Below are 25,798 nucleotides of genomic sequence, written 5' to 3'. Positions count from 1 at the left end.
CCCAACTCAATACTCTGACCAATAAAGGAAAATATACAAAATGCCTTCTTCATTATCCTATCTACCTGCGACTCCACTTTCAAGGATCTATGAACTTGCTCTCCAAGGTTTCTTTGTTCAGCAACCCGCCATCAGACCTTAACATTAAGTGTATATGTTATGCTAAGATTTGCTTTCCCAAAATGGAGCACCTTGCATTTATCTGAATTAAGCTCCATCTGCCACGTCTTAGCCCATTGATCCATCTGGTTAAGGTCTTGTTGTAATCTGAGATATCCCTCTTCGCTCTCCACTACACCTCTAATTTTGGTGTCACCTGCAAACTTACTAACTGTACCTCTTATGCTCGCATCCAAATCATTTATATAAATGACAAAAAGTAGAGGATCAAATATTGATCCTTATGGCACTCCACTGGTCACAGGCCTCCAGTCTGAAAAACAACCCTCCACCACCACCCTCTGTCTTCTACCTTTGAGCCAGTTCTGTATCCAAATGGCTAGTTCTCCCTGTATTCCGTGAGATCTAACCTTGCTAACCACTCTCGCATGGTGAACCTTGCCGAAAGCCTGACTGAAGTCCATATAGATCATGTCCACCGCTCTGCCCTCATCAATCCTCTTTGTTACATCTTCAAAAATCTCCATCAAGTTTGTGAGACATGATTTCCCACACACAAAGCCATGTTGACTATCCCTAATCAGTCCTTGCCTTTCCAAATACACGTACATCCTGTCCCTCAGGATTCCCTCCAACAACCTGCCCACCACCGACGTCAGGCTCACTGGTCTATAGTTCCCTGGCTTGTCTTTACCACCCTTCTTAAACAGTGGTACCACGTTAACCAACCTCCAGTCTTCCGGCACCTCACCTGTGACTATCGATGATACGAATATCTCAGCAAGTGGCCCAGCAATCACTTCTCTAGTTTCCCACAGTTCTCAGGTACACCTGATCAGGTCCTGGTGATGTATCCACCTTTATGCATTTCAAGACATCCAGCACTTCCTCCTCGGTAATATGGACATTTTCCAAGATGTCACCATCTATTTCCCCACATTCTATAGCTTCCATAGTAAATACTGGTGCAAAATATTCATTTAGTATCTACCCCATTTTCTGCGGCTCCGCACAAATGCCGCCTTGCTGATCTTTGAGGGGCCCTATTCTCTCCCTAGTTACCCCTTTATCCTTAACGTATTTGTAAAAACCCTATGGATTCTCCTTAATTCTATTTGCCAAAGCTATTTCATGTCCCCTTTTTGCCCTCCTGATTTCCCTCTTAAGTAAACACCTACTGCCTTTATACTCTTCCAAGGATTCACTCGATCTATCCTGTTTATACCTGACATATGTTTCCTTCTGTTTCTTAACCAAACCCTCAATTTCTTTAGTCATCCAGCATTCCCTATACCTACCAGCCTTCCCTTTCACCCTGACAGGAATATACATTCTCTGGATTCTCGTTATCTCATTTCTGAAGGCTTCCCATTTTCCAGCCGTCCCTTTACCTGTGAACATCTTCCCCCAGTCAGCTTTCAAAAGTTCTCATACTGTTAAAATTGGCCTTTCTCCAATTTAGAACTTCAACTTTTAGATCTGGTCAATCCTTTTCCATCACTATTTTAAATCTAATAGAATTATGGTCGCTGGCCCCAAAGTGCTCCCCCACTGACACCTCAGTCACCTACCCTGCCTTATTTCCCAAGAGTAGGTCAAGGTTTACACCTTCTCTAGTAGGTACATCCAAATATTGAATCAGAAAATTTTCTTATACACACTTAACAAATTCCTCTCCATCTATACCCTTAACACTATGGCAGTCCAAGTCTATGTTTGGAAAGTTAAAATCTCCTACCATAACCACCCTATTATTCTTACAGATAGCTGAGATCTCCTTACAAGTTTGTTTCTCAATTTCCCTCTGACTATTAGGGGGTCTATAATACAATCCCAATAAGGTGATCATCCCTTTCTTATTTCTCAGTTCCACCCAAATAACTTCCCTGGGTGTAATTCCGGGAATATCATCCCTCAGCACAGCTGTAATGCTATCCCTTATCAAAAATGCTATTCCCCCTCCACTCTTGCCTCCCTTTCTATCCTTCCTGTAGCATTTGTGTCCTGGAACATTAAGCTGCCAGTCCTGCCCACCCCTGAGACATGTTTCTGTAATTGCTATGATATCCCAGTCCCATGTTCCTAACCATGCCCTGAGTTCATCTGCCTTCCCTGTTAGGCCCCTTCCATTGAAATAAATGCAGTTTAATTTATTAGTCCTACCTTGTCCCTTCCTGCCCTGACTGTTTGAGTTGCTTCTGTTGTCAACTGTATCAGTCTCAGATTGATCTCTTTCCTCACTATCTCCCTGAGTCCCACCACCCCCTCTCCCCCACCCCCTCTGCCCCCAACTTTACTAGTTTAAATTCTCCCAAGCAGCTCTAGCAAACCTCCCTGCCAGTATATTAGTCCCCTTCCAATGTAGGTGCAATCTGTCTTCCTCATACAGGTCACTCCTACCCCAAAAGAGATTCCAATGATCCAAAAATGTGAATCCTTCTCCCATACACCAGCTCCTCAGTCATGCATTCATCTGCTCTATCCTCCTATTCCTGCCCTCACTAGCTCGTAGCACCGGGAGTAATCCAGAATTATTACTCTTGAAGACCTCCTTTTTAAATTCCTGCCTAACTCTCTGTAATCTCCCTTCAGAATCTCAACCTTTTCCCTTCCTGTGTCGTTGGTTCCAATGTGGACAATGACCTCCTGGTAGTCCCTCTCCCCCTTGAGAATATTCTGCACTCTCTCTGAGACACCCTTGATCCAGGGAAGCAACACACCATTCTGATTTTTCTCTGCTGGCCACCGAAACATCTATCTGTATCTCGGACTGGAGAGTTCCCTAACACAATTGATCTCTTGGAACTTGACAAACCCTTCGTTGCATTAGAGCAGTCTCAATACCAGAAACTTGGCTTTTCAGAGGGCAGTTAAGAGTTTACCCCATTGCTCTGGGTCTGGAATTACAAACAGTCCTGACTGGATAAGGACAGCAGATTTCCGTACCGAGATTATATGAGTGAACCAGGTGCGAAAGTGAGGACTACAGATACTGGAGGTCAGAGTTGAGAGTGTGGTACTGGAAAAGCACAACAGGTCAGACAACATCAAAGGAGCAGGAGAATTGATATTTTGGGCAAAAGCCCTTCATCAGGAATATTGTGAGCTAAGGAGGTGGAGAGATAAATGTTAGGGGCATAGGGCTGGGGGTAATGTAGCTGAGTAGCTGAGAGTGCGATAGGTAGATGAAGGTGGGGTAATGGTGACACGTCAGAGAGGAGGATGGAGAGGATAGATGGGAAGGAAAATGGACAGGTAGGACAGGTCATACGGGTGGTGCCAAGTTGGAGGGTTGGATCTGGGATAAGGTGGGTGAAGGGGAGATCATGAACTGGTGAAATTAACATTGATGCCGTGTGGTTGAAGTGTTCCAAGGCGGAAGATGAGGCGTTCTTCTTCCAGGTGTCGGGTAGCCAGGGATTGGCGATGGAGGAATCCCTTAGACCTGCATGCCCTTGGCGGAGTGGGAGGGGGAATTGGTGCTTGGCCACGGGGCAGTGGGGTTGATTGGTGCAGGTGTCCCAGTGATGTTCTCAGAAGCGTTTTGCAAGTAGGTGATCTGTCTCCCCAATGTAGAGGAGACCACATCAGGAGCAATGGATACAGTAAATGATGTATGTAGATGTGCAGGTAAAACTCTGATGATGTGGAAGGTGAGGGGGGAGGTGTGGGATTTTGCAATTCCTGCGGTGGCAGGGGAAGGTGCCAGGAGGAGAGGGTGGGTTGGTGGGTGGAATGGACCTGACAAGGGAGTCACGGAGGGAACGGTTTTTACGGAAAGTGGATAAGGGTGGGGAGGGAAATATATCTCTGGTGGTGGAGTCTGACTGTATGGGTGGAAATGATATATCCGGAGGTTGATGAAGTGGAAGGTGAGGACCGGGGGGTTCTGTCCTTGTTGCAGTTGGAGGGGTGGGGTTTGAGGGTGGACGTGTGGGAAGTGGAGGAGATACACTGGAGGGCATCATTGACTACATGGAAGGGCAAAAATTGCGGTCTTTGAAGAAGGAGGCCATCTGGTGTGTTTTTTGGTGGAACTGGTCCTCCTGGGAGCAGATGTGGTGGAGGCAAAGGAATTTGGAATAAAGGATAGAATATTTACAGGAGGCAGGGCATTTGGAGACATAATCCAGATAGCTGTGGCAATCGGTGGGTTTGTACAAAATGTCCATGTTGATTATTAGCTGAGGCCTCTAAATAATTACAATCATTGGTTGCTCATGCAAAAGGGATGACCATGAGTTGGCAGACAGTTTCATACTGCAGTGAATTCAATAATAATAAAAATTGGAAGAGATTGAATGAGCTATAAAGTCATTCTTAGCCGCTTTCCACGGATTCTAAGTTCTAGAATTCCTTTCCTAAAACTCTCTCACTCTCATTCCACTCCTATAGAAAGCATCTTCAATCTGATACTGTGCCTTGACTAAGCCCCTATCTTGTGTGTCACAGAGTTAAGTTTTGTTTGATAACGTTTCTGTTAAGAGACTTTGGGCATCTTGCAATATGAAAAGTGCCATACAGATTCAAGTTGTTGTGATTTTCCTACAAATTTGGGCCTTAAACTAACACACGTTCTTTTCATAAACATGAGTGGTCTCCTTCCTATCGGAAAGCTGTTGTGAAACTTGAAAGGGTTCAGAAAAAATTTACAAGGATGATTTACAATGATTTAAGACAGATGTCAGAGGCAGGTTCTTTACACAGAGTGGTAAGGGCGGGGAATGCCCTACCTGCCAATGTGGTCAACGCAGCCACATTAGGGGCATTTAAACTGTCCTTAGATAAGCACATGGATGATGATGGGATAGTGGTGGGATGGGCTTAGATTAGTTCACAGGTCGGCACAACATTGAGGGCCGAAGGGCCTGTTCTGCACTATATTGTTCTCTGGTGTATAAGATATGCCTTTTATCAGCAATAATAATATTTACTGACAATTAAATACTGGTGAGGGCACCTGTCCTAATTTCACTCGTGATACCGAAAGAACTGTGAATGCTGTAAATCAGAAACAAAAACAGAAATTGTTGGAAAAGCTCAGACGGTCTGGCAGTATCTGTGGAGAGAAACCAAGTTTAACATTTCAGGTCCAGTGACCCTTCCTCAAAACCTTCATTTTGGGGTCAGTTCTGAGGAAGGGTCCCTGGACCTGAAACGCTAACTCTGGTTTCTCTCCACAGATGCTGCCAGACCTGCTGGGTTTTTCCAGCAATTCCTGTCTCTGTTTTTGATTTCACTTGTGGTTGTGCCAAGAAAGTTTTTATGTCCCTCTTAGCAGGGAGGCATGGCCTCAATTTCACGCCTCATCTGAAAAGCAGCACCTCTGATGATGTAGCAATCCTTCAGCACTGCACTCAACTGTGTTGTTCTGGATTAAGGTCTCACACATTGAGGAACAAAGAGTTCCCAGAGAATGGGAAGAAGGTGATTTGGATGAAAATGAACATAGTCTGCCAGGGAGAGTTGAACACTTAATTATATTTGGTCAGCTTTGCCTGTCTGAAATAGATTCTCGATAAAGGCAAGCTTTGTTCAGGCTTTCCAGCTAATTAAAGGCAAGTTCTTCACTGCAATACTATCTGGGCCTATAATAAGTCTTGCATACTCATGTGAACAGGCAAACAGAATTTCACACATTGTCTGCCAGCATTAGATGAAGAGTAGGATTCACACTTTAGAGTTTGATTACAAAAGGCCATATGTAAGTTAACTTGCAGTGAAAGAGTGATTAAAAGAAACTTTCTGTCATTCATAGTATTCCTTATCGGGAGAACCACAATACAAAGCTTTCGATCCTGAGGTCACGGCAATGCAAACCTATCAAGACCAGACCTTCCAACCAGTTTACTTTGTGTCTGAGAGTTTTGAAGATGCGAAATCCAAACTCTGGTAAGACCACAGATCAAATACAGGGTACTGCATCTCTCAACCAAACATATGAACTAATGATCATGAACATAAGGGAAGTGATACAGGATCTTGACCAGATGGGGCAATGGGCTGAGAAGTGAAAGATGGAGTTTAATTCAGATAAATCGAGGTGCTCCATTTTGGGAAAGCAAATCTTAGCAGGACTTATACACTTAATGGTAAGGTCCTAGGGAGTGTTGCTGAACAAAGAGACCTTGGAGTGCAGGTTCATAGCTCCTTGAAAGTGGAGTCGCAGGTAGATAGGATAGTGAAGAAGGCGTTTGGTATGCTTTCCTTTATTGGTCAGAGTATTGAGCACAGGAGTTGGGAGGTCATGTTGCGGCTGTACAGGACATTGGTTAGGCCACTGTTGGAATATTGCATGCAATTCTGGTCTCCTTCCTATTGGAAGGATATTGTGAAACTTGAAAGAGTTCAGAAAAGATTTACAAGGATGTTGCCAGGGTTGGAGGATTTGAGCTATAGGGAGAGGCTGAACAGGCTAGGGCTGTTTTCCCTGGAGCGTTGGAGGCTGAGGGGTGACCTTATAGAGGTTTACAAAATTATGAGGAGCATGGATAGGCTAAATAGGCAAAGTCTTTTCCCTGGGGTCGGGAAGTCCAGAACTAGAGAGCATATGTTTAGGGTGAGAGGGGAAAGATATAAAAGAGACCTAAGGGGCAACTTTTTCACAAAGCAGTTGGTACGTGTATGGAATGAGCTGCCAGAGGATGTGGTGGAGGCTGGTACAGTTGCAACATTTAAGAGGCATTTGGATGGGTATATGAATAGGAAGGGTTTGGAGGGATATGGGCCGGGTGCTGGCAGGTGGGACTAGATTGGGTTGAGATATCTGGTCGGCATGGACAGGTTGGACCGAATGGTCTGTTTCCATGCTGTACATCTCTATGACTCTATAACTTTATGTCAGCGAAAAAGGTAATTCATTTTCTTTGAAATCATTTTGCTCAGTACATTTAAATGTTCAAACAATGGTAGCCATGATGTGGATGACCCAGTGTTGTACTGGGGCGGACAAAGTCAAAAATCACACGACACGGGGTTATAGCCCAACAGGTTTATTTGAAACCACAAGCTTCCGGAGCCCCGCTCCTTTTTCAGGTAGCTAGTGAGACAGAATACATCATACATAGAATTTATATGTAAAAGATCAAAGAGTCATAGAACTGATGTGAATGTATTGATCAAACCTAGATAGATTTTATGGAATCCCTACAGTGTAGAAACAGGCCCACCAGCCCAACAAGTCCACACCAACCCTCTGAAGAGTAACCCACCCAAACCCATTCCCCCTACCTTATATTTATCCCGGACTAATGCACCTAACCTACACATCCCTGAACACTATGGGCAATTTAGCATGGCCAATTCACTCTAACCTGCACATCTTTGGACTGTGGGTGGAAACCAGAGCACCTGAAGGAAACCCACACAGATATGGGGAGAATGTGCAAACTGTACACAGACTGTCGCCTGAGGTCCCTGGCAGTGCTGACCATTGAGCCACCATGCCACCCATAGCTGTTAATTCTTTAATCAGTTAGAATGGAGATGCAGGTTTCATTTGATTACAATGGAAAACCAGAATTTCTTTCAAATCACTGCCCTAAGATAACCGTAGTTATCTTGTCTCAGTTTAGACAATACATTTTAGGTGTGAGGCCTTGTTTCAAATCTGACTGTGTCTTAACCTGGAGTCAGACTGATTTTATGTCAAGCAACGGACCTCGGATGCTGCCTGATCTGTGCTTTTCCAGCACCATTCTAATCTAGACTCTGGTTTCCAGCATCTGCAATCATTGTTTTTACCTGTTTTTACCTTATTTCAAGCAATGGCAATTTAACTTTAATTAAGTCTTATTCAATCATTCCATCCAGAACAGTGGAGATCTTAGACCATAAGACATGGGTGAAAAAGTAGGCCATTCAGCCCGTCAAATCTGCTCTGCCATTCAATTTGATCATGATTGATCTGATCATTTTTAACTCCACTCTTCTGCCTTTACTCCATAAATCTTGATTCCCTTACTGATTAAACACCTATATATCTCAGCCTTGAATATAATTAATGACCCAGCCTCTCCAGCTCTTTGTGTTAAAAAATTCCACAAAGTCACTATCTGGCCCTGATGGGATGCATCTGAAGATATTAAAGGAGGTAGCTACAGGGATGGTGGATACACTGGTAGTAATCTTCCTGGAATCTCTGGATTCTGAAAAATTAATTTCCCAATTAACTGGAAAACTGCCAGTATAACACCTCTATCTAAAACGAGAGGGAGTCAGAAAAACAGGCCAATCAGCTTAATGTTTGTGATAGATCATCGAACATTACAGAGCAGTACAGGCCCTCAGGCCCTCGATGTTGTGCTAACCTGAAACTAATCTGAAGCCCATCTATCCGACACTATTCCATTTTCATCCATATGTTTATCCAATGACCATTTAAATGCCCTTAAAGTTGGCGAGTCTACTATCGGGAAAATGTTAAAGTTATGATAAAGGCTATAATAGCAGAGCTTTTAGAAATGTAAAATGTGTTCAAGCAGCCAACATGGCTTCATGAAGAGGAAAACATGCCTGACAGATTCTTTGAGGAGGTAACAAACAGGGTAGATGCAGGGGAAGTAGTCAATGTAATATCCTTGGATTTTTAGTTGGTGTTTGATAAGGTCTCACACATTAGGTCACTGAATAAGATCAGAGCCCATAATGGCGGATAGTATATTAGCATGGATTGAGGATTGGATAGATTAGATTAGATTACTAATAGTGTGGAAACAGGCCCTTCGGCCCAACAAGTCCACACCGAAGCGCAACCCATCCAGACCCATTCCCCTAAATTTACCCCTTCACCTAACACTACAGGCAATTTTAGCCTGGCCAATTCACCTAACCTGCACATTTTTGGACTATGGGAGGAAACCGGAGCACCCGGGGGAAACCCACGCAGACACGGGGAGAATGTGCAAACTCCACACAGTCAGTCACCTGAGGCGGGAATTGAACCCGGGTCTCTGGTGCTGAGGCAGCAGTGCTAACCACTGTGCCACATAGCTAATGGAAGACACAGAATGGGGCTAAGTGGGGCATTTTCAGATTTGCATCCTGTGGAGTGCCACAGGAATCAGTGCTGGGGCCATAATTATTTATTAACTTAAATGGGGAAATTGAATGTATGACAGACATGTGCTTGTGGATGATACACAAATAGGTGGGAAGGCAAGTAATGAGGATGGCACTAAGACTCTGTAGAGGGATATGGACAGGTTAAGTGAATGGACAGATAACTGGCAGATGAAATATAACTTATGTAATTGTGAGTTCAAGGACCTTACTGGCAGGAAGAATGGAGGAACTGGATATTATTTAATGGGAGAAAAACTATAGAAAGGTACTGAACAGAGAGATTTTGGATTCCTGTACATCAATCACAAAAAAGCTAACATCCAAGTTCAGTGCGTAATAGGGAAAGAAAATGGAATGTTGGCCTTTATTTCAGAAAGAGATGAAATAGGGACTATAAAAAAAAACGTACATGGCACTAATCAGACCACAGCTAGAATACTGTGTACAGTTTTGGGACCTTTATCTCAGGAAAGATAGACTGGCCTTGGAGACAGTCCAGAGAAGGTTCACTCAGCTGATCCCAGGTAGGGAGGGAATGCCCAATGTGGAGAAATTAAGTAGCTTGGGCTTACAGTTATTAGAGTTTAGTAGAATGAGAGGTGATCTTGTTGAGGCATACAAGATTCTTCGGGGTCTTGACAGGGGAGATGTGGAGAGGTTGTTTCCCTTTGTAAGAGACAGCATTGTCTCAGAATAAAGGGTTGCATATTTAAGACAGAGACGAGGAGGAATGTCTTCTATTGGAGGGAGTGAATCTGTGAAATTCTTTACCACAGAGGGCTGTTGAGGCTGGGTCATTAAGTATATTCATGGCTGAGACAGACAGATTTTAATCAGTAAGGGATTATAGGAAGACGTTATGGGAAGAAGAAAAGAAAGTGAAGTTGAGGATTATCAGATCAGCCATGTTCTCATGGAATGGCAGTGCTGACTCAATGGGCTGAATGGCCTACTTCTGTTCCTATGTCTTTTGATCTTAATCACTCCCTTACCACCTCTCATTGGGGTGTGTTGGAAGGAATTACAAGTTGATACTCTATCTGATTTCCAATGTTCCTTGGCCATCCAGTCCTGGTGTGGGACCTGAACCTGGGGCTTCTAGCTCAGAGGCAGGAACACTACTCAGTGCACCACATCGTTTTGGGTTTTAATGATTGTTTTCTTCTTTCTTTCTGAACAGGATGTATGCGTGTAAAATCAGGAGGCCTTTTTCACTCCGTTATGACCCACTGACCTGCAGTGTCGAGTTGTTGGACAAACCACACAAGATCAAGAAAGCTCTTACCCAGATCGCCGATGAGCTGAAAAATCTCTGTTTTGCTCTGGATAAACTTTCTTAGACAAGGCTTCCCCACGCTAACTTAAAACAGAAGGTTTCCCACAGACCTGTGACCTTGAAGAAAGTTCCACAGAAAACCTGGAGAGTTGGCAGCTGATCTGGAGAAACCTGGGAATAACTCAACCCCAATCAATCTCAATAAGAATCCTGAAACTAGACCCGAAATAGCTGAGCTACAATTGTACAACATGATTGTTAAATTGCTGTATCTGTGCGTGCATGCTGGTGTTTATAGGGTGGTGGTTGGCTCGATTGGCTGGATGGCTGGTTCACGATGCAAAGTGATACTAAACAGCATTAGTTCAATATCTGTACCAACTGAAGTCAACATGAAGGCCCGGCCTCTCACCTGAGATGTAGTAACCCTCAATGAAACTCACCACCCCTCTCTAATGAGAGAACAGCCTGTCACCCTCTGGAATTCTAGAGACTTCCAGTAGTTTCTGAGTCTGTGCAGGTGTGTGATGATACATTCTGAATCATTAGTTAAGAATTAGAATAGATGAGCAAATAATTAGGAGAAAATGAGAGTAAAATACTGCGGATGCTGAAAATCTAAAAGACAAATAGCAAAGATTGGAGAAACTCATCTGGTCTGGCAGCATCGACGGTGTAAGCACTGTGTTTTTCAAACCATACACTAGAATGAGAAGGAACTGTTTGAAAATATCAGTGTTTAAATAGATGGTTGCAGGGTTTGAAAACAAATAACCTGACAGCCTTGGGAAAGCTGTTTGTACAGCCATTTGAACAATTATTGAAGTGGCTGCAGATGAGTTGGAGCCAAAGAGTTCTGTATACAGATATAGCTCTGGTTGATTGGTTTATGGACTAGTGACCAGTTACTGATGACAAGGGTCTTTTGCTTGCTAGTTTCTGTGTGATTTGTTGTCCAGTAACTCAACAGCTTGGAACTAGGAATAAGACATGGAGAAGTGTTTTGATCTCCACCAGCTCAGGAGAGACAATGTGTGAGAGACTGAGAATGAGAGAGAGAGAGAGTAAGAGTGTGTGTGTGTGTGGGTGATAGAGAGAGACTGAGAGACTCTCTGTTCTCTGCAGTCAAACCCACTGTAACCTTGAAGAAGACTAGTTCATTATTGCTTCAGCAGTTTTTGTGAGCTGTGACATTTAAATGATAAATCAGAGTGAACTTGCAAGTGAACGAGCCACCCTGTACCTTTTATAAATAAGCAGAAGAATTTGGAAAGGGAAGCCAGGAAGAAACTTTCAGATCATCAAGAACCGACTCAACCATATTTGTGGACAAGACTACCAAACTCAAAAAGTGTGGTGCTGGAATAGCACAGCCGGTCAGGCAGCATCCGAGGAGCAGAACAGTTGATGTTTTGAGCATAAACTCTGGGAAGGGGTGGCAGGGAGGAGGGGGTAGTGGTGCCCAAGGTTTGGTGGGGCGGAAGATCTAGGAAGGGGAGGGAGATGTCCGAGATGGTCGAGGTGAACTTGAGGTCAGGATGGAAGGTGTTCATGAAGTTAATGACCTGTTCAACCTCCTCATGGGAGCATGCAGTGGTGCCAATGCAGTCATCAAAGTAGCAGAAGAAAAGGTGCAGACTGTTCCCCGTACCCAAAAGGCATAGCTGGGGCCCATGAAGGTGCCGATGACTACCCCTTTAGTCTGATGGAAGTGGGAGGATTTGAAGGAGACATTGTTGAGGGTGAGGACCAGTTTAGCAAATCAAATGAGTGTGTTGGTGGAAGGGTACCATTTGGGTCAGCTGGAGAGGAAGAAATGGAGAACTTGGAGGCTTTCATTATGGTGGATGGATGTGTACAGGGATAGGATGACCATGGTGAAGATGAGGAGTTGGGGGCCGGGGAAGCAAAACTCATGGAGGAAGTAGAGGGCGTGGGTGGTGTCCTGAACGTATGTGGGGAGATCCTGGACCAAGGGGGATAGGGCAGTGTCAAGGTATGCAGAGATAGGTTTGTTGGGGCAGGAGCAGGCCGGGACGCTGGGTCAACTGGAATAGTCAGCTTTTGTGAATTTTGGGTACGAAGTAGAACCAGGCAGTGCGGGGTTCTCGGACGATGAGGTTGGAGGCTGTGGACAGGAGATCTCCTGAGGTGATGAGGTTGTGGATGGTCCATGAGATGATGATTTGGTGATGAGAAGTGAGGTCGTGGTCAAGGGGGCAATAGGAGATGGGGTCTGCAAGTTGCCACCTGGTTTCAGCGGTGTACAGTTCGGTGTGCCAAACTACAACAGCACAACACCCCCCACTCCCACTCCCCACCCCCCCCACCCAACCCTTGTGATCAGGGTGGAAGGTGTTCATGAAGTTAATGACCTGTTCAATCTCCTCATGAGGCGGTCAATATCATGATGGCAGTTGGAGATGAAGTGATTGAGGGCAAGTAATAGACCAGCACCGTGTATCCAAGTGGATGGGGTGTGTTGCTGGTGGGAGAAGGGGTCCTTGGAGGATTGGTGGGAGTCCTGATGGAAAAAGTAAGAACAGAGGCAGAGCAAGAAAAATTTGATGTTACAACGCATGTTGAATTCATTGATGTGGGAGTGTAGTGGGATGAAGGCGAGGGTTTTACTGAGGACTAGCTCCCAGCTATCTTCCCCAGAACCCCAACCCCCTCCCATTTATCTCTCAGCCCCCTTGGGCCCACTCCACGTTCCTGATGAAGAGCTTATGCTCAAAATGTTGACTCTTCTGCTCCTTGGCTACTGCCTGACTGGCTATGCTTTACCAGCACCACACTTTTCGACTCTGATCTCCAGCATCTGCAGTCCTCACTTTCTCCTAAAAGACTATGTAACTGTCTAATCAGTTTCTCCTCTCCATCCATTTGTTGTTTCCCTGTCTGTATGTGTCTATTGTGACAATGCTGTGGCTTTAAAATATGTATTTTGTCCATTTTTTGAAGGAGAGGTTTTAAGGCAGAGATGCCCTGCCTGCCAGACCGCTAGGGCAAACAAGCTTGTGAGGCCTTGGGTTTTTGTTCAAGTTGGAACAATAGAAGCAGCCTGAATGGGTTTGGCCAACTCCCATAGACCAGGAATTCTAGCTTTAGTTCTTTTAGCTTTGAGATTCAGCTGCTGCTTTTGTGGGCTTGAAGAAGTGGAAACTATTTTTCCCTTTCTCAATCATAGCCAAAAGCTGGAGGTTCACTTTCTAGACTCCTAGAGACAAAATCTGTTTTTCTGAATTTGTCTGTTTTGTTTATGGGATGTTACTATATTGGAACAGTTAATTAGTAATAGTTACTGTACCTGTTATTCTGTAGAGCTATGTTATTCTAAGCTCTTCTTTCTTTTGATATGCTTTAACCGTAGTGTTCAAATGAATTGTGTTTTGCTTAAAGTTTAGTAGTTTGACTAACTGAATTACATCTGGAACACAGCACTTTACATTTGCCTTTAAAATAAGAAAACATTAGGATTTAGGTTACTTACTTAAAATGTTTTGAGGGGGTCTGTTCTTGTCCATAGTGTGTGTATCTGTGTATATATGTGTGTGTAAGGGAGGGTCTGGAAGGAAATTGCAGTGAAATTCTAATGGTTTTGTAACTGTTTACTTGCAGCTAGAGTCTAATTAATCATAAGATCTGGTCCGTGCATTCTTTCAACCTGGTCTGAATTTGGAGAATTTTGTGTCCTTAATTTAAAATCTTTAACTTTTTGTGATGAATTTGAAAATGTTGGGGCCTGATTATCTCTGTGCTATTCCACTGACTGTGGAGAGAGAAACAGAGTTAACATTTCAGTTTGATGAGAACTAGAGGGTGAATGTATTCTGAAAAAGGATCATCGTTTTTTTCTTTCTCTGCTGTTGCTGACTGACCTGCGAATGAGTCCTTTCCTATTTCAAGTTTGCTTCAGTGATTATTTCACCATTGGAAAATCTTCATTGGCTATCGCAATTATAATAAATATCATCAACAAAAACAATCTGTTGCTTCAATTTATTTCACCACATGAATGTGATTGATATATTATAATAAATTTATTGCTGATCCCTAGTTGCCCTGAAGAGGATGTTGGTGAGCTTCCTTCTTGAACCTCTGCAGTCCATATTGTGTACTTAAAAATGTGTTGCTGGAAAAGCGCAGCAGGTCAGGCAGCATCCAAGGAGCAGGAGAATCGACGTTTCGGGCATAAGCCCTTCTCCATTCCTGAAGAAGGGCTTATGCCCGAAACATCGATTCTCCTTCTCCTTGGATGCTGCCTGACCTGCTGCGCTTTTCCAGCAACACATTTTTAAGCTCTGATCTCCAGCATCTGCAGTCCTCACTTTCTCCTAGTCCATATTGTGTAGCCAGACCCACAATGCTGTTAGGGTATGAGTCCCAGAACATTGAGCTAGAGACAATAAATCTATATGTCTCAGCTGGGGTGGTATGTGTCTTGGAGAGGGACTTAGAGTTCAAATACAGAGGAAATAACCAGACACTAACTGTTGGACAAATTGTAGAGTGAGCAATGCGAAAAAAATCTAGCCCTGGGGTCTCTCGGCTGAGCAAATATTACCCGAAAAATTAGGTTCAAGACTTTCTAGAGTGAATTAACACATGAAAATGTGATATAGGACGAGGAGTAGGCCATTTGATCCTTTAAGTCTGCTCTGCCATTCAAGAAGATCATGGATAACCTTTAATTACCATTTGCCATTATGGAGACATGGTTGCAGAGTGACCAGAACTGGGAAGTGAATAACAGTAGGAATTCAACATTCAGGAAGTAGAAAGGAACAGGAAGTAGGGGAGCTTTGTTAGTGAAAGATTAAATCAGAGCAGTCAAATAAAGCTATTGTTGTCAGAAAATGAGATATGAAATCAGCCTAGATAGAGCTAAGAAAGAACAAGGGCTGAAAATATCAATGGGAGTTGTCTGTAGGCTGGTCCATTTGCTGTTCTATTGTGAAATCATGACTGATCTGTGCATCCTCAACTCTACTTACCTGCCTTTTCTCCATCACTGTTGATACCCTTACTAATTAAAAATCTATCTCAGCCTTGAATATACTTAACAAACCAGCCTCAACAGCTCTCTGTTGTAAAGAATTTGACAGATACACTACCCTTTGAGATGGTGATAGAGGACTGGAGGAGACATTTAACATTACACCATTGTTTCAGAGGGGAGGAAGGTCCCCAGAGAGACTTATCCCAGCTTTGGATATATCATTGATAAAAATTCAGAGGAACCAAATAAATCATTATCTAGAAAGGTAAAGATCAATCACACACAGAGTTGTAGGGCAAGGTCATGCCTTACTCAGTGAGAACTTTGTGGAGATAACAATGTGGTTAAACTGTGGCTTTACCCCAGATGGTTGTGGAGGCAGGGTCATTAGTATATTCACTGCTGAGATAAAGAGATTTTTACTCTGTGAAAGATCATGGGGAAAAGGCAGGAAAGTGGAGTTGAGGATTATAAGATCAGCTATGATCTCATTGAATGTGTTATGGACTAGGCCAGGCCAACTAAAATATCCTTACGTAGGCAGCCACAGACCATAACTTTGCAATTTGTTTCAATCAGTGTACAGTGAAAATTACCCGGAATAAGTTGGCTAGGTTGACTACTAAATTTTAAAACAAACAAAAGTTTATTCACAAAATTACACAATGAAACACAAAGAATAGAATAAAGAATCCCTACAGAACTCAGCCTGTCCAATTAGACTTAGTTATGCTGTTCCCAATATACACAACAATCCCAATAAGCAATCTCCCTTTAAAAACCAGTATAAATGGAATACATGCTTATAGGTTGAAGTTTAAGGGCAGAAAGAGAGAGAGAGAGAAAGAGTTTCCACACAGCTCCCTGTTGAACTTCTTACCAGCTCAAGATGAACTGAAACTGCTCAGCTCAGCTAGAGAGCTGACCAATCCCCTTTCATTATACAGGTCACATCTAAAACATGACCACTTTAGCCTAAAGTCTCAACTGTTTACATATAAACAAAAGGCCTCTCAAAATCCTTTTCATGTCTGTACCAAACCAGTCTGGATTATTGTCCCTCTGAAAAAAATCAAGGACAGAGTCTCCTTGAGCCAAGGAACAGCTTTTTTAAAAAAAGGGACTAGCTTTGTGACAAATTGCAGAGCAGAATTGATGGGCTGAATGGCCTATTTATGCTCTTGCATCTTATGGTCACACATGGATATCTTCAAGGGTGGCTAAAAAAGTTAAAGCTCTTGAAATCCAGAGTAGATATTGGGAAGATGTTTCAATTGATAGGAAAGACTAGGACCCAAGGGCATAGCCTTAGAGTAAAGGGAAGGTCTTTTAGAATGGAGATAAGGAGAAACTTCTTCAGCCAGAGAGTGGGGAATCTGTGGAATTCATTGTCACAGAGGGCTGTGGAGACTAGGTCATTGAGTATATTTAAACTAAGATAGATTGGCTCCTGAGTATCAAGGGGATCAAGTGTTACAGGGAGAAAGCGGGAAAATGGGATTGAGAAACTTATCAGCCATGATTGAATGGCGGAGCAGACTGAATGGGCTGAATGGCCTAATTTCTGCTCCTATGTTTTAGGTCTGATGGTCTCACAAGTAACATGTTAAATCCAAAATGGGTTCAGGGTTGGGATCAAAGATCGATAATCGATGGATGTTTTTGTAATTGGAAGACAATCTCCAGTGGGGTTCCTCAGAGCTCAGTACTGGGTCCCTTACTGGTCATGGTAAATATCAATGTTTCAGATTCAAAAATACGGGCTACATTTAAGAATTGACTGTGTGATTGGTAGCAATGCAACAATTCTGTTGTTTTTAAAAGCTTATTCTGTCTTTGTTTTTTTTTAGAGGTGGTAAAGGCCGAGGTACCATGGAGTCTAGTTTAACAATGGAAGGGGAGTGGCCAGTTATACAATGGAAGAGGAGTAGCCAGTTATACAATGGAAGGGGAGTGGCCAGTTATACAATGGAAGGGGAGTGGCCAGTTATACAATCGAAGGGGAGTGGCCAGTTATACAATGGAAGGGGAGTGGCCAGTTATACAATCGAAGGGGAGTGGCCAGTTATACAATCGAAGGGGAGTGGCCAGTTCTCCCAGTTCAGGTTTTTTCTAGTTGTTTTTTAGCTGTAGCAGTCATAACATGTGAGAGTCCAAGGGAGTTGCAAGCTTAACTAAAGGATTGCTCTCATTCTCTGAAATCTCTCTCTGGATGTTGTTCCCTCCCGCCTGTAAGAATCTGTCTTTGAATTTGGCTTTTTGCCAAGGGGTGTGTTTATGGGATGTTACTGTATTGGAGTAGTTAATTCGTGTTTTTCTTTATTCATTCACAGGATGAGGGCATCACTGGCTAGGGAGCGTTTATTGCCCAGCCCTAAATTAAGAGTCCACCACATTGCTGTGGGTCTGGAGTCACATCTAGGTCAGTTCAGGTAGGGAATAGCAGTTTCCTTCCCTAAAGAATATTAGTGAACCAGACAGGTTTTCCCCAACAATCAGCAATGGATTCATGATGATTATTAGACTCCTAATTCCAGATTTTTTTTAATTGAATTCAAATTCCACCATCTGCCATGGCAGGATTTGAATCCAGGTTCCCAGAACATTACCTGGGTCTCTGAATTAACAGTCCAGCGATAAAGCCATTAGGCCAGTGCCTCCTGCAAAGTTGTTACTGTGTTGGGTTGGTTTCCAATAGTTAAGTTATTCTAAATTCTGTTTTTTTTTGTTTGTGTTTCAACTGTAGTGTGTAAATAAATTCTGTTTTGCTTAAAGCCGAGTGGTTTGACTAGCTGTATCACATCTGGAATATCCACCTTACATCTGCCTTTAAAATAAGAAAAAGTTAGTGTCTAGACCACCTTCTTGAAATATTTTGTAGGGGGTCTGGCCTGGTCCATGACAGTGAAGAAGGAGGCTGTCGGCTGCAGGAGGATATCACTGTGGCAAATGGAGAGATGTGAGGTGATGCATGAGAGTAGGGCAAACACGTCAAATGCATACATGGTAAAGGGGGAGATACCGAGGTGGAGAGGAAATCAGGAACATTGGAGTGAATGTCCACCAATCCTAGAAGTTCGCAGATAAGGTAGGTAAGTTAAGAATCCCTCCAGGATACTTTAATAAAAGGTACTGCAGCCGCTAGACATCAGAAATAAAACAGAATGTGCTGGGTAGGTTAACAGGTCTGGTACCATTTGTGAAGGGAGGAAGAGAGTTAACAATGCAACCTTCAGAGATAAAAGAATTATTCCGGACTTGAAATGTTGACTCTGCTTCTCTCTCCACAATGCTGCTGAGTTTCTCCAGCAACTTTCACTTTTATTACAAGATTCTTTAAATTATTGAGTGAGGTTTAGATTATAAAAGTGAGGAGATAATGCTGGAACTGTATAAAACACTCATTAGACTGTGGTTTAGACAAGTGCATTCAGTTTTGGTCACCATTTTACAGGAAAAATGTTACCTGGAATGGGAAATATTAACAATGAGGTAAGATTCAATACTTTATGGTTGTTCCTTTGGCGCACAAGAGGCTGAGGGATGTTTTAACTGAGCTGCAACAAATGATGAGGGGTCCTGATGGAGTAGAGAGGAAAGACCCATTCACTTAATAAAGAGGTCAATTAAAAAAAAGCGTCAAGTTCCTGGGCATGACAATAACCAGTAATCAATCGCGGTCCACTCACATTGATTTGATGGTCAAGAAAGCACAACAATGCCTCTTCTTCCTCAGGAGCTAAGAAAACTCAGCATGTCCATAAGGGCCTTCACAACATTTACTGATGTATCATAGAAAGCATTCTATTCAGAACAGCAACTACTCTGCCCCAGGACTGTAAGAAACTACAGAGCCCAGTCCCTCACAGAAATCAACCACCCATCCGTTGACTCCATATAAACTTCCTGTTGCTGCAGAAAGGCAGAAAACTTCATCAAAGACCCCTCCCACCGTGGTTATAATCTCTTCCAACTTCTTCCAGAAGATACAAAAGTGTAAACACATGTAGCAAAAGGTTCAAAAACAGCTTCTTCCCTGCCGTAATTAGACTGCTGAATAAACATCTCTAACTTAAAATAATGTTGATCTTGCACATGTTGATCTTGCTTTGTGAATCTCCAGTGCAGCTGTAAGCTTGTGTGCCTCACTCTGTCTGAGCACCCTATGATCTGTATATCCTTGTTTGCTATGATCTGCCTGTACTGCTCACAAAACAAAGCTTTTCACTGCACTTCAGTACGTGATAATAATAAGTCAAATCAATTCAGAATATAAACTTAAAACAATTGGTTAAAGGATCAGGAGAAATTGAGGAGACAGGTTATTTTCACAATACGGGTGTAGGTAGAGGGAGTACTCATCACTCACAATGATGTTAAAGACAGAACCTTTATTCCGTTTAGGAGCTATGTGGTTGCAGATTTGAAAAGCTATAACCTACAGGCCTGTGGATCAAAAGTTAGGATTTGATGCAGTTTTTTGACTGTCAGAACCAATGATCATTGTCAATGCCATAAATTTCTATGATTCATGTAAACATATAAAATAGGAGCAGAAGTAAACCATTCGGCCCCTTAAGCCTGCTGCTACATTCAATATGAATGATCTGTTTTTTTTTCTAAATTCTATATTCCCACCTTCCCCCAATCACCTCGCCTTTCCCTGCCAAACAAGAATTCATGCCTTAAAAATAGTCAATGACCCACTACCTTCTGAGACAGAAAGTTTCAAAGCTGCACAACCTTCTGAAAGAAATTAATTCCTTTCATTTCCTGTGTGACTGACACACGAGAGGAAACATCCTTTCCCCATCTACCTTGTTAAGCCCATTCAGGATCTGATACACTTCAATCAACTCACTCCCTCACTCTCTAAACTCCAGGGGAAACAAACCCAGTCCAACCTTTTCTCATCACACAACCCACTCATTCCAAGTATAATTTAAGTAAACTTACTTTAAATTGCCTCCAATGCATTTACATCTCGCCTTACATAAGGAAACCAGAACTGCACATGGTATTAAAGATGTGGTCACACCAACGCCCAAAGCATAACCTCCTTACTTTTGTAATGGATTAGATAGACAGATTATTAATCTCTAAGGAACCAAGGGTCATGGGAAATGACAGGAAAGTGGAGTTGAGGATTATCAGATCATGATTTCATTGAGTGCACAGAGGACCTAACAGGCTGAATGCCATACTTCTGTGCCTATGTCTTACAGTCTTCTGAAAATATGGAATATTAATTGCCTTCTTAGTTCCATGCTGTATCTGCAAATTAACTTCTTGTGACTCACAGACTTGAACACCTAGATTCCTCTGCACCCTGTGACCTATCAGGTAAAAGATCCCATGGCAGTATTTCCAAAAGAGAAGGGGTGTTCTCTCCATAGTCTTGCCAAATATTTATCCAACATCATTAAAGGTAGATTTATCAGGTGCTAACGCTTTTCTGATTGTGGGAGCTGGCTGTGTTTTACATTGCTGCTATACTACACTCTATAATAACACTTCGAAAGTGCTCCAGTTGCTCTGAAGCCTGTTGTGATGTCCTGAGGTGCTGTCGAGATGTTATACTTGTTTTTATTACTTTTTAAAATATACATTTTGATTTCTCCATTGATGGATTTCGATGCTGGCATGCTTAATTGTTCTTGTTTTGACCACAAGGTGGCAGCCATAGATCAGTTTTCATGTCTGCTTCTGCCTGATTGAGCAGACCTCAGAAATTTGAGGCGATAAAGAATAAAGATAGGGCCATGGTCAACTTTAATTTGCTTTATTCTCATTTATGGTAATGTTGTGCAGGATTCATGAACTCGACCCCATTTTACTGAACATTAATGTCACACCTTACACTCTTCATTAACTTGAGTTATTCCAAATTTGTTTTCCGTTTCCTAACTTGTCTTTGGTTGTTCAGTGCTTGTTTAAAAGCCAAACTGATCCTCACTGTTCGTAATCATCTATCATTTTGCCTATTGCTAAGCAGTCATGGCCTGCTGAGCTGAATGATTACCAAACAGCCGCCCTAACATTGATAGTGTTTTAATTAGATTGTATCACAGAGCCTCCTTGATCCCCTCGTTCCACATATCGATAGGTTAAAGATTGCTAAATTACCTCATGAGACAGTGAATGATGCTGTTCCATCTTGTCCAGCTGATCCAGCAGCACATGGGAATTACGTTAGCACAAGTCTGCGGCTTTATGTACAATGCAAACATTTGAAGTCTTGGAAAAATCAAACAACTTACTCCCTTACTTTGGGTCTTTCCCATAGAATAGAATCCCTACAGTGTGGAAGTAGACCATTTGGCCCATCAAGTCCACAGTGACCCTCCCTTCCCTGTAACCCTGCATTGTCCATGGCTAATCTTCCTAGCCTGCACACCCCTGGATACAATGAGCAATTTAGCATGGCCAATCCACCTAGACATCTTCAGACTATTAGAGGGAACTGGAGCACCCAGAGGAAACCCACACAGACACAGGGAGAATGTGCAAACTCTACACATACAGTTGCCAAAGCCATAATTGAATCCGGGTCCCTGGCGCTGTGAAGCAGCAGTGCTAACCACTGAGCCACAATGCCACCCTAGTCAGTGATGTCCTTCACAACAAGACCCAACTGATATTAGTTTAATGTTCTACGTTTCTGAAATTGACTCAGGGTACACATTAACAAATGCTGGATCTCCTCAGGACTTGGCACTGTCAACTGTAGTGTCATAGAGTCATACAGCACAGAAACAGTCCCTTCGGTCCCACCAGTCCACGCCGACCATAATCCCTAATGAAACTAGTCCCACCTGCCTGTGTTTGGCCCATAACCCTCCAAATATTTCTTATTCATGTCCTTATCTAATTGTCTTATAACATTGTAACTGTACTCCCATCCACCACTTCCTCTGGAAGTTCATTACACACACGCACCACTCTCTGTGTAAAATAATTCCCCATCAGTCTTTTTTAAATCTATCTCCTGACACCTTACAAATAGGCCCCCTAGCCATGAAATGCCCACCCTAGATGAGAAAACACCTGCTATTCACCTTATCCATACCCCTCATGACTATATAAACCTTTATAAGGTCACCTCTTAACATCCAGCTTTTCACCCTCTATGGGAATGATTGTCACTAGCTCAGCAGCATTTATTGTCCATCCCTAATTACCCAGAGGGCAGTTAAGAGTCAACCTTCTGCTGTAATTGTTGAGGGTCTGGAATCCCATGTAGGCCTTAAGTGGGTTAAGGACTGCAGTTTCCTTCCCTTAATGATATTACTGAAAAAGATGGATTTTTCCAACAATGGTTTCATTGTCATCAATTCCAGATTATTCTTGATTTCAAATTTCACCATCTGCCGTGGAGAATTTGAATCCAGTTCCTCAGAACACTATTTAAGTCTCTGGATTACTACTCTAGCAACAATACCACAAGGCCATCACCTTCCCATAAAGTGAATGAAAACCAGATGAAAGAAGGCATGATAGACTTTAAGAAAAAGCCAGTTAAGTGACATCGTTGCACTGAAAATTCATGATGTGGGACATTGAAGAGGTTACTAGTGTCCAGCTGTCAAAGTAGACAATGCGTTGAATTGGAAGGAACATTGTACACACAATGGCGGAAAAAGTTACATAATTATACAACCTCAGAAATTAAATTTAATTTGAGTAGATCCGACGGTCATGAAACTCTGCTGTGTGGTTCTTGTTGAGATTGCTATCTTTTTGGATGTTTCACCTGATGTGGTTGTTATAGGAAAGTAAACTCTATAAGAGTGTAGGGATCTATAGACCAGTAGGAAAGAGTACTTAAGAGATCTTTTCTCAAAGCATGTTGATGAAACTGGAGTGTCATTAACAATGAGAATCATCCTTTGTCTCAGTAAAAGGCAAAGTTGCCATAGTCCTCCCCAACCATGGGGCTATGACACTCAAGGAAAAGAGTCGAGAGTGTGGTGCTGGAAAAGCACAGCAGGTCAGGCAGCGTCTGAGGAGCAGAAGAATCAACGTTTTGGGCACAAGCCCTTCACTATGAATGATCGGCTGTGCTTTTCCAGCAAGACTCTGATCACCAGCATCTGCAGTACTTACTTTCTCCTTACACTCAGGGAAAAGGTGAGAATCCCTGAGACACAGGAACAATCCATTCTGAACTCCTCCCGAAGAACACTGAATGGTATCTGATGGATGCAGGTTATGTGGTTGGGGTGGGACTCACTGACTGATTATTTTGATACAATAAAAATGTTTTTCATATATAGTTTAATTAAACTTGGATTTCTGTGATTTCTAGAGTGAGGTCAAGTCTCTCCGTGACAACTAGTGAAATTTGAATTTGAGCAAAATATTTTGGAATGAAAATGCTGGCCTAATTGTATCAATTGTTGTAAAACCCAATTGGCTCATTATCCCTTTTTGGGAAGGAAATCTGCCATCTTTACCCAATCTGGCCTGCACACAACCCTGGATGCACGCCACGGTGGCACAATGGTTAGCATTGCTGCCTCACAGCACCAGAGACCCGGGTTCAATTCCTGCCTCAGGCGACTGTCTGTGTGGAGTTTGCGCTTTCTCCCCGTGTCTGCGTGGGTTTCCTCCGGTTTCCTCCCACAGTCCAAAAATGTGCAGGTTAGGTGGATTGGCCATGCTAAGTTGCCCATAGTGTTAGGTGTAGGGGAATGGGTCTGGGTGGGTGGCGGGTCGGTGTGGACTTGTTGGGCCGAAGGGCCTGTTTCCACACTGTAAGCAATCTATCCTAACATGTGTGACTCATAACTGCCCTCTGGGCAATTAGGGATGGGCAATAAATGCTAATCTAGCCAGCGATCCCTACATCCCATGAACGAATATAAAAAACAGCTGTAATGTTTGAAGTACAGGTTTGCAGGGCACAATACAATGTGTATGCTGAAAGAAAAGTGAAGGAAATTCAAGGAACTTTGAGGAGTTCATAATTAGAAAGAAAAAGACTGCAATGAGTCATCAAATTCCCAGACAGTGGATTTAATTAAATGGACTGAGGGCACCTTGTGATAGGAGATGATGACTGGGTGATGAAGGGGGAGAATGAGGACTGGAAATATAGAACTGTTTCAACTTCCAGGGAAGACAGAAGGAGAAAATGTACATCCCCGGATAAAAATGGATCAATGTGTAGAATGGAAGGGGAGTCCAAAACTCAGGGAGTTGGGGATGGGACCTCTTTCCTCCTGCTTTATGATAACTAAGACTGGAGGTGAAGGCAGCAGTTGTGTTGGGAGATTTTAAAGGAGGGAGATAGAGTCATAGAGATGAATAGCACAGGAACAGACCCTTCAGTCCAAATCATCAATGCTGACCAGATATTTTAAATTAATCTAGTTCCATTTGTCAGCATTTGGCCCACATCCCTCTAAACCCTTCCTATTCATACACCCATCCAGATGTTGTAATTGTACCAGTCTCCATCACTTCCTCTGGCAGCTCATTCCATCCACACATCACTCTCTATGTGAAAAAGTTGCCCTTAGGTTCCTTTTAAATGTTTCTTCTCTCATCTTAAACCCATGTCCTCTACTTTTTGACTCTTCTATCTTGAAAAGACTTTGTCTATTTATCCTATTCATGCCTCTCATGATTATATAAACCTCTCTAAGGTCACCCCTCAGCCTCCAACACTCCAGGGAAAATAGCCCCAGCCTATTTAACATTTTCCTATAGCTCAAACTCTCCAACCCTCAGAATCCTCTCTAACTACTTACTCACCACTGATGTCAGGCGCTTCGGTTTATAGTTGCCTGGCTTTTCCTTACCACCTTTCCTAAATAATGGCACCATATTAGCTAACCTCTCGTCTTGTGGCAACTCACCTGTGACTATCCATGATGCCATTATCTCAGCAAGGGGCCCAGCAATCACTTCCCTAGCTTCCCTCAGAGTTTTAAGGGACATTTGATCAGGTTTTGTGGATTTATCCATCCTCTAGCCAAACCTGAATTTTGATGCAACATTGGGCGCCTGGTCTGAGTCCCTGCTCTCTGTCTCCCTCTGGCCACGACCAGTGGTACTGACAGAGTCCAATGTCATTGAACCAGGCCTGGGCTGTATTGGGTGTATTCTTGGGGGAATAGATCGAGGATCTACCTCAGCGGGGCACTTTAGATGCCAGCAGCATTGAAGATATTTTGAGCCAAGCTGTTCTGACCTATCTCTGGGGCAGGAACACTGGCCCTAAAACAGATGTAACTGTCCCATTGAGAGGGCAAACAGTCAGTTACAAACTGCCCAGCCGAGGTCTAAACCAATCCTAGGTTTTTATTTAAACCCCAGTCTCTCTCAAACCC

The 25,798-nt window shown here is 42.9% G+C and overlaps 1 protein-coding gene across 1 annotated transcript in view; it reads left to right on the top strand.

Moving 5' to 3' along the window:
* th2 (tyrosine hydroxylase 2) overlaps positions 1-11,817 on the top strand; it is a 37,594-nt gene extending 25,777 nt beyond the window's left edge. The window contains exons 11-12 of the mRNA XM_043708859.1: positions 5,879-6,012; positions 10,364-11,817. Of these exons, the coding sequence (XP_043564794.1) occupies positions 5,879-6,012; positions 10,364-10,523 (294 nt within the window). The 3' untranslated portion in view covers positions 10,524-11,817. The remainder of the gene's footprint in view (positions 1-5,878; positions 6,013-10,363) is intronic.
* The last annotated feature ends 13,981 nt before the right edge of the window (positions 11,818-25,798 follow it).

Source organism: Chiloscyllium plagiosum, chromosome 19, assembly GCF_004010195.1.
Source record: "Chiloscyllium plagiosum isolate BGI_BamShark_2017 chromosome 19, ASM401019v2, whole genome shotgun sequence".
Taxonomy (NCBI): domain Eukaryota; kingdom Metazoa; phylum Chordata; class Chondrichthyes; order Orectolobiformes; family Hemiscylliidae; genus Chiloscyllium; species Chiloscyllium plagiosum.
This window is presented reverse-complemented; position numbering and strand designations above follow the sequence as displayed.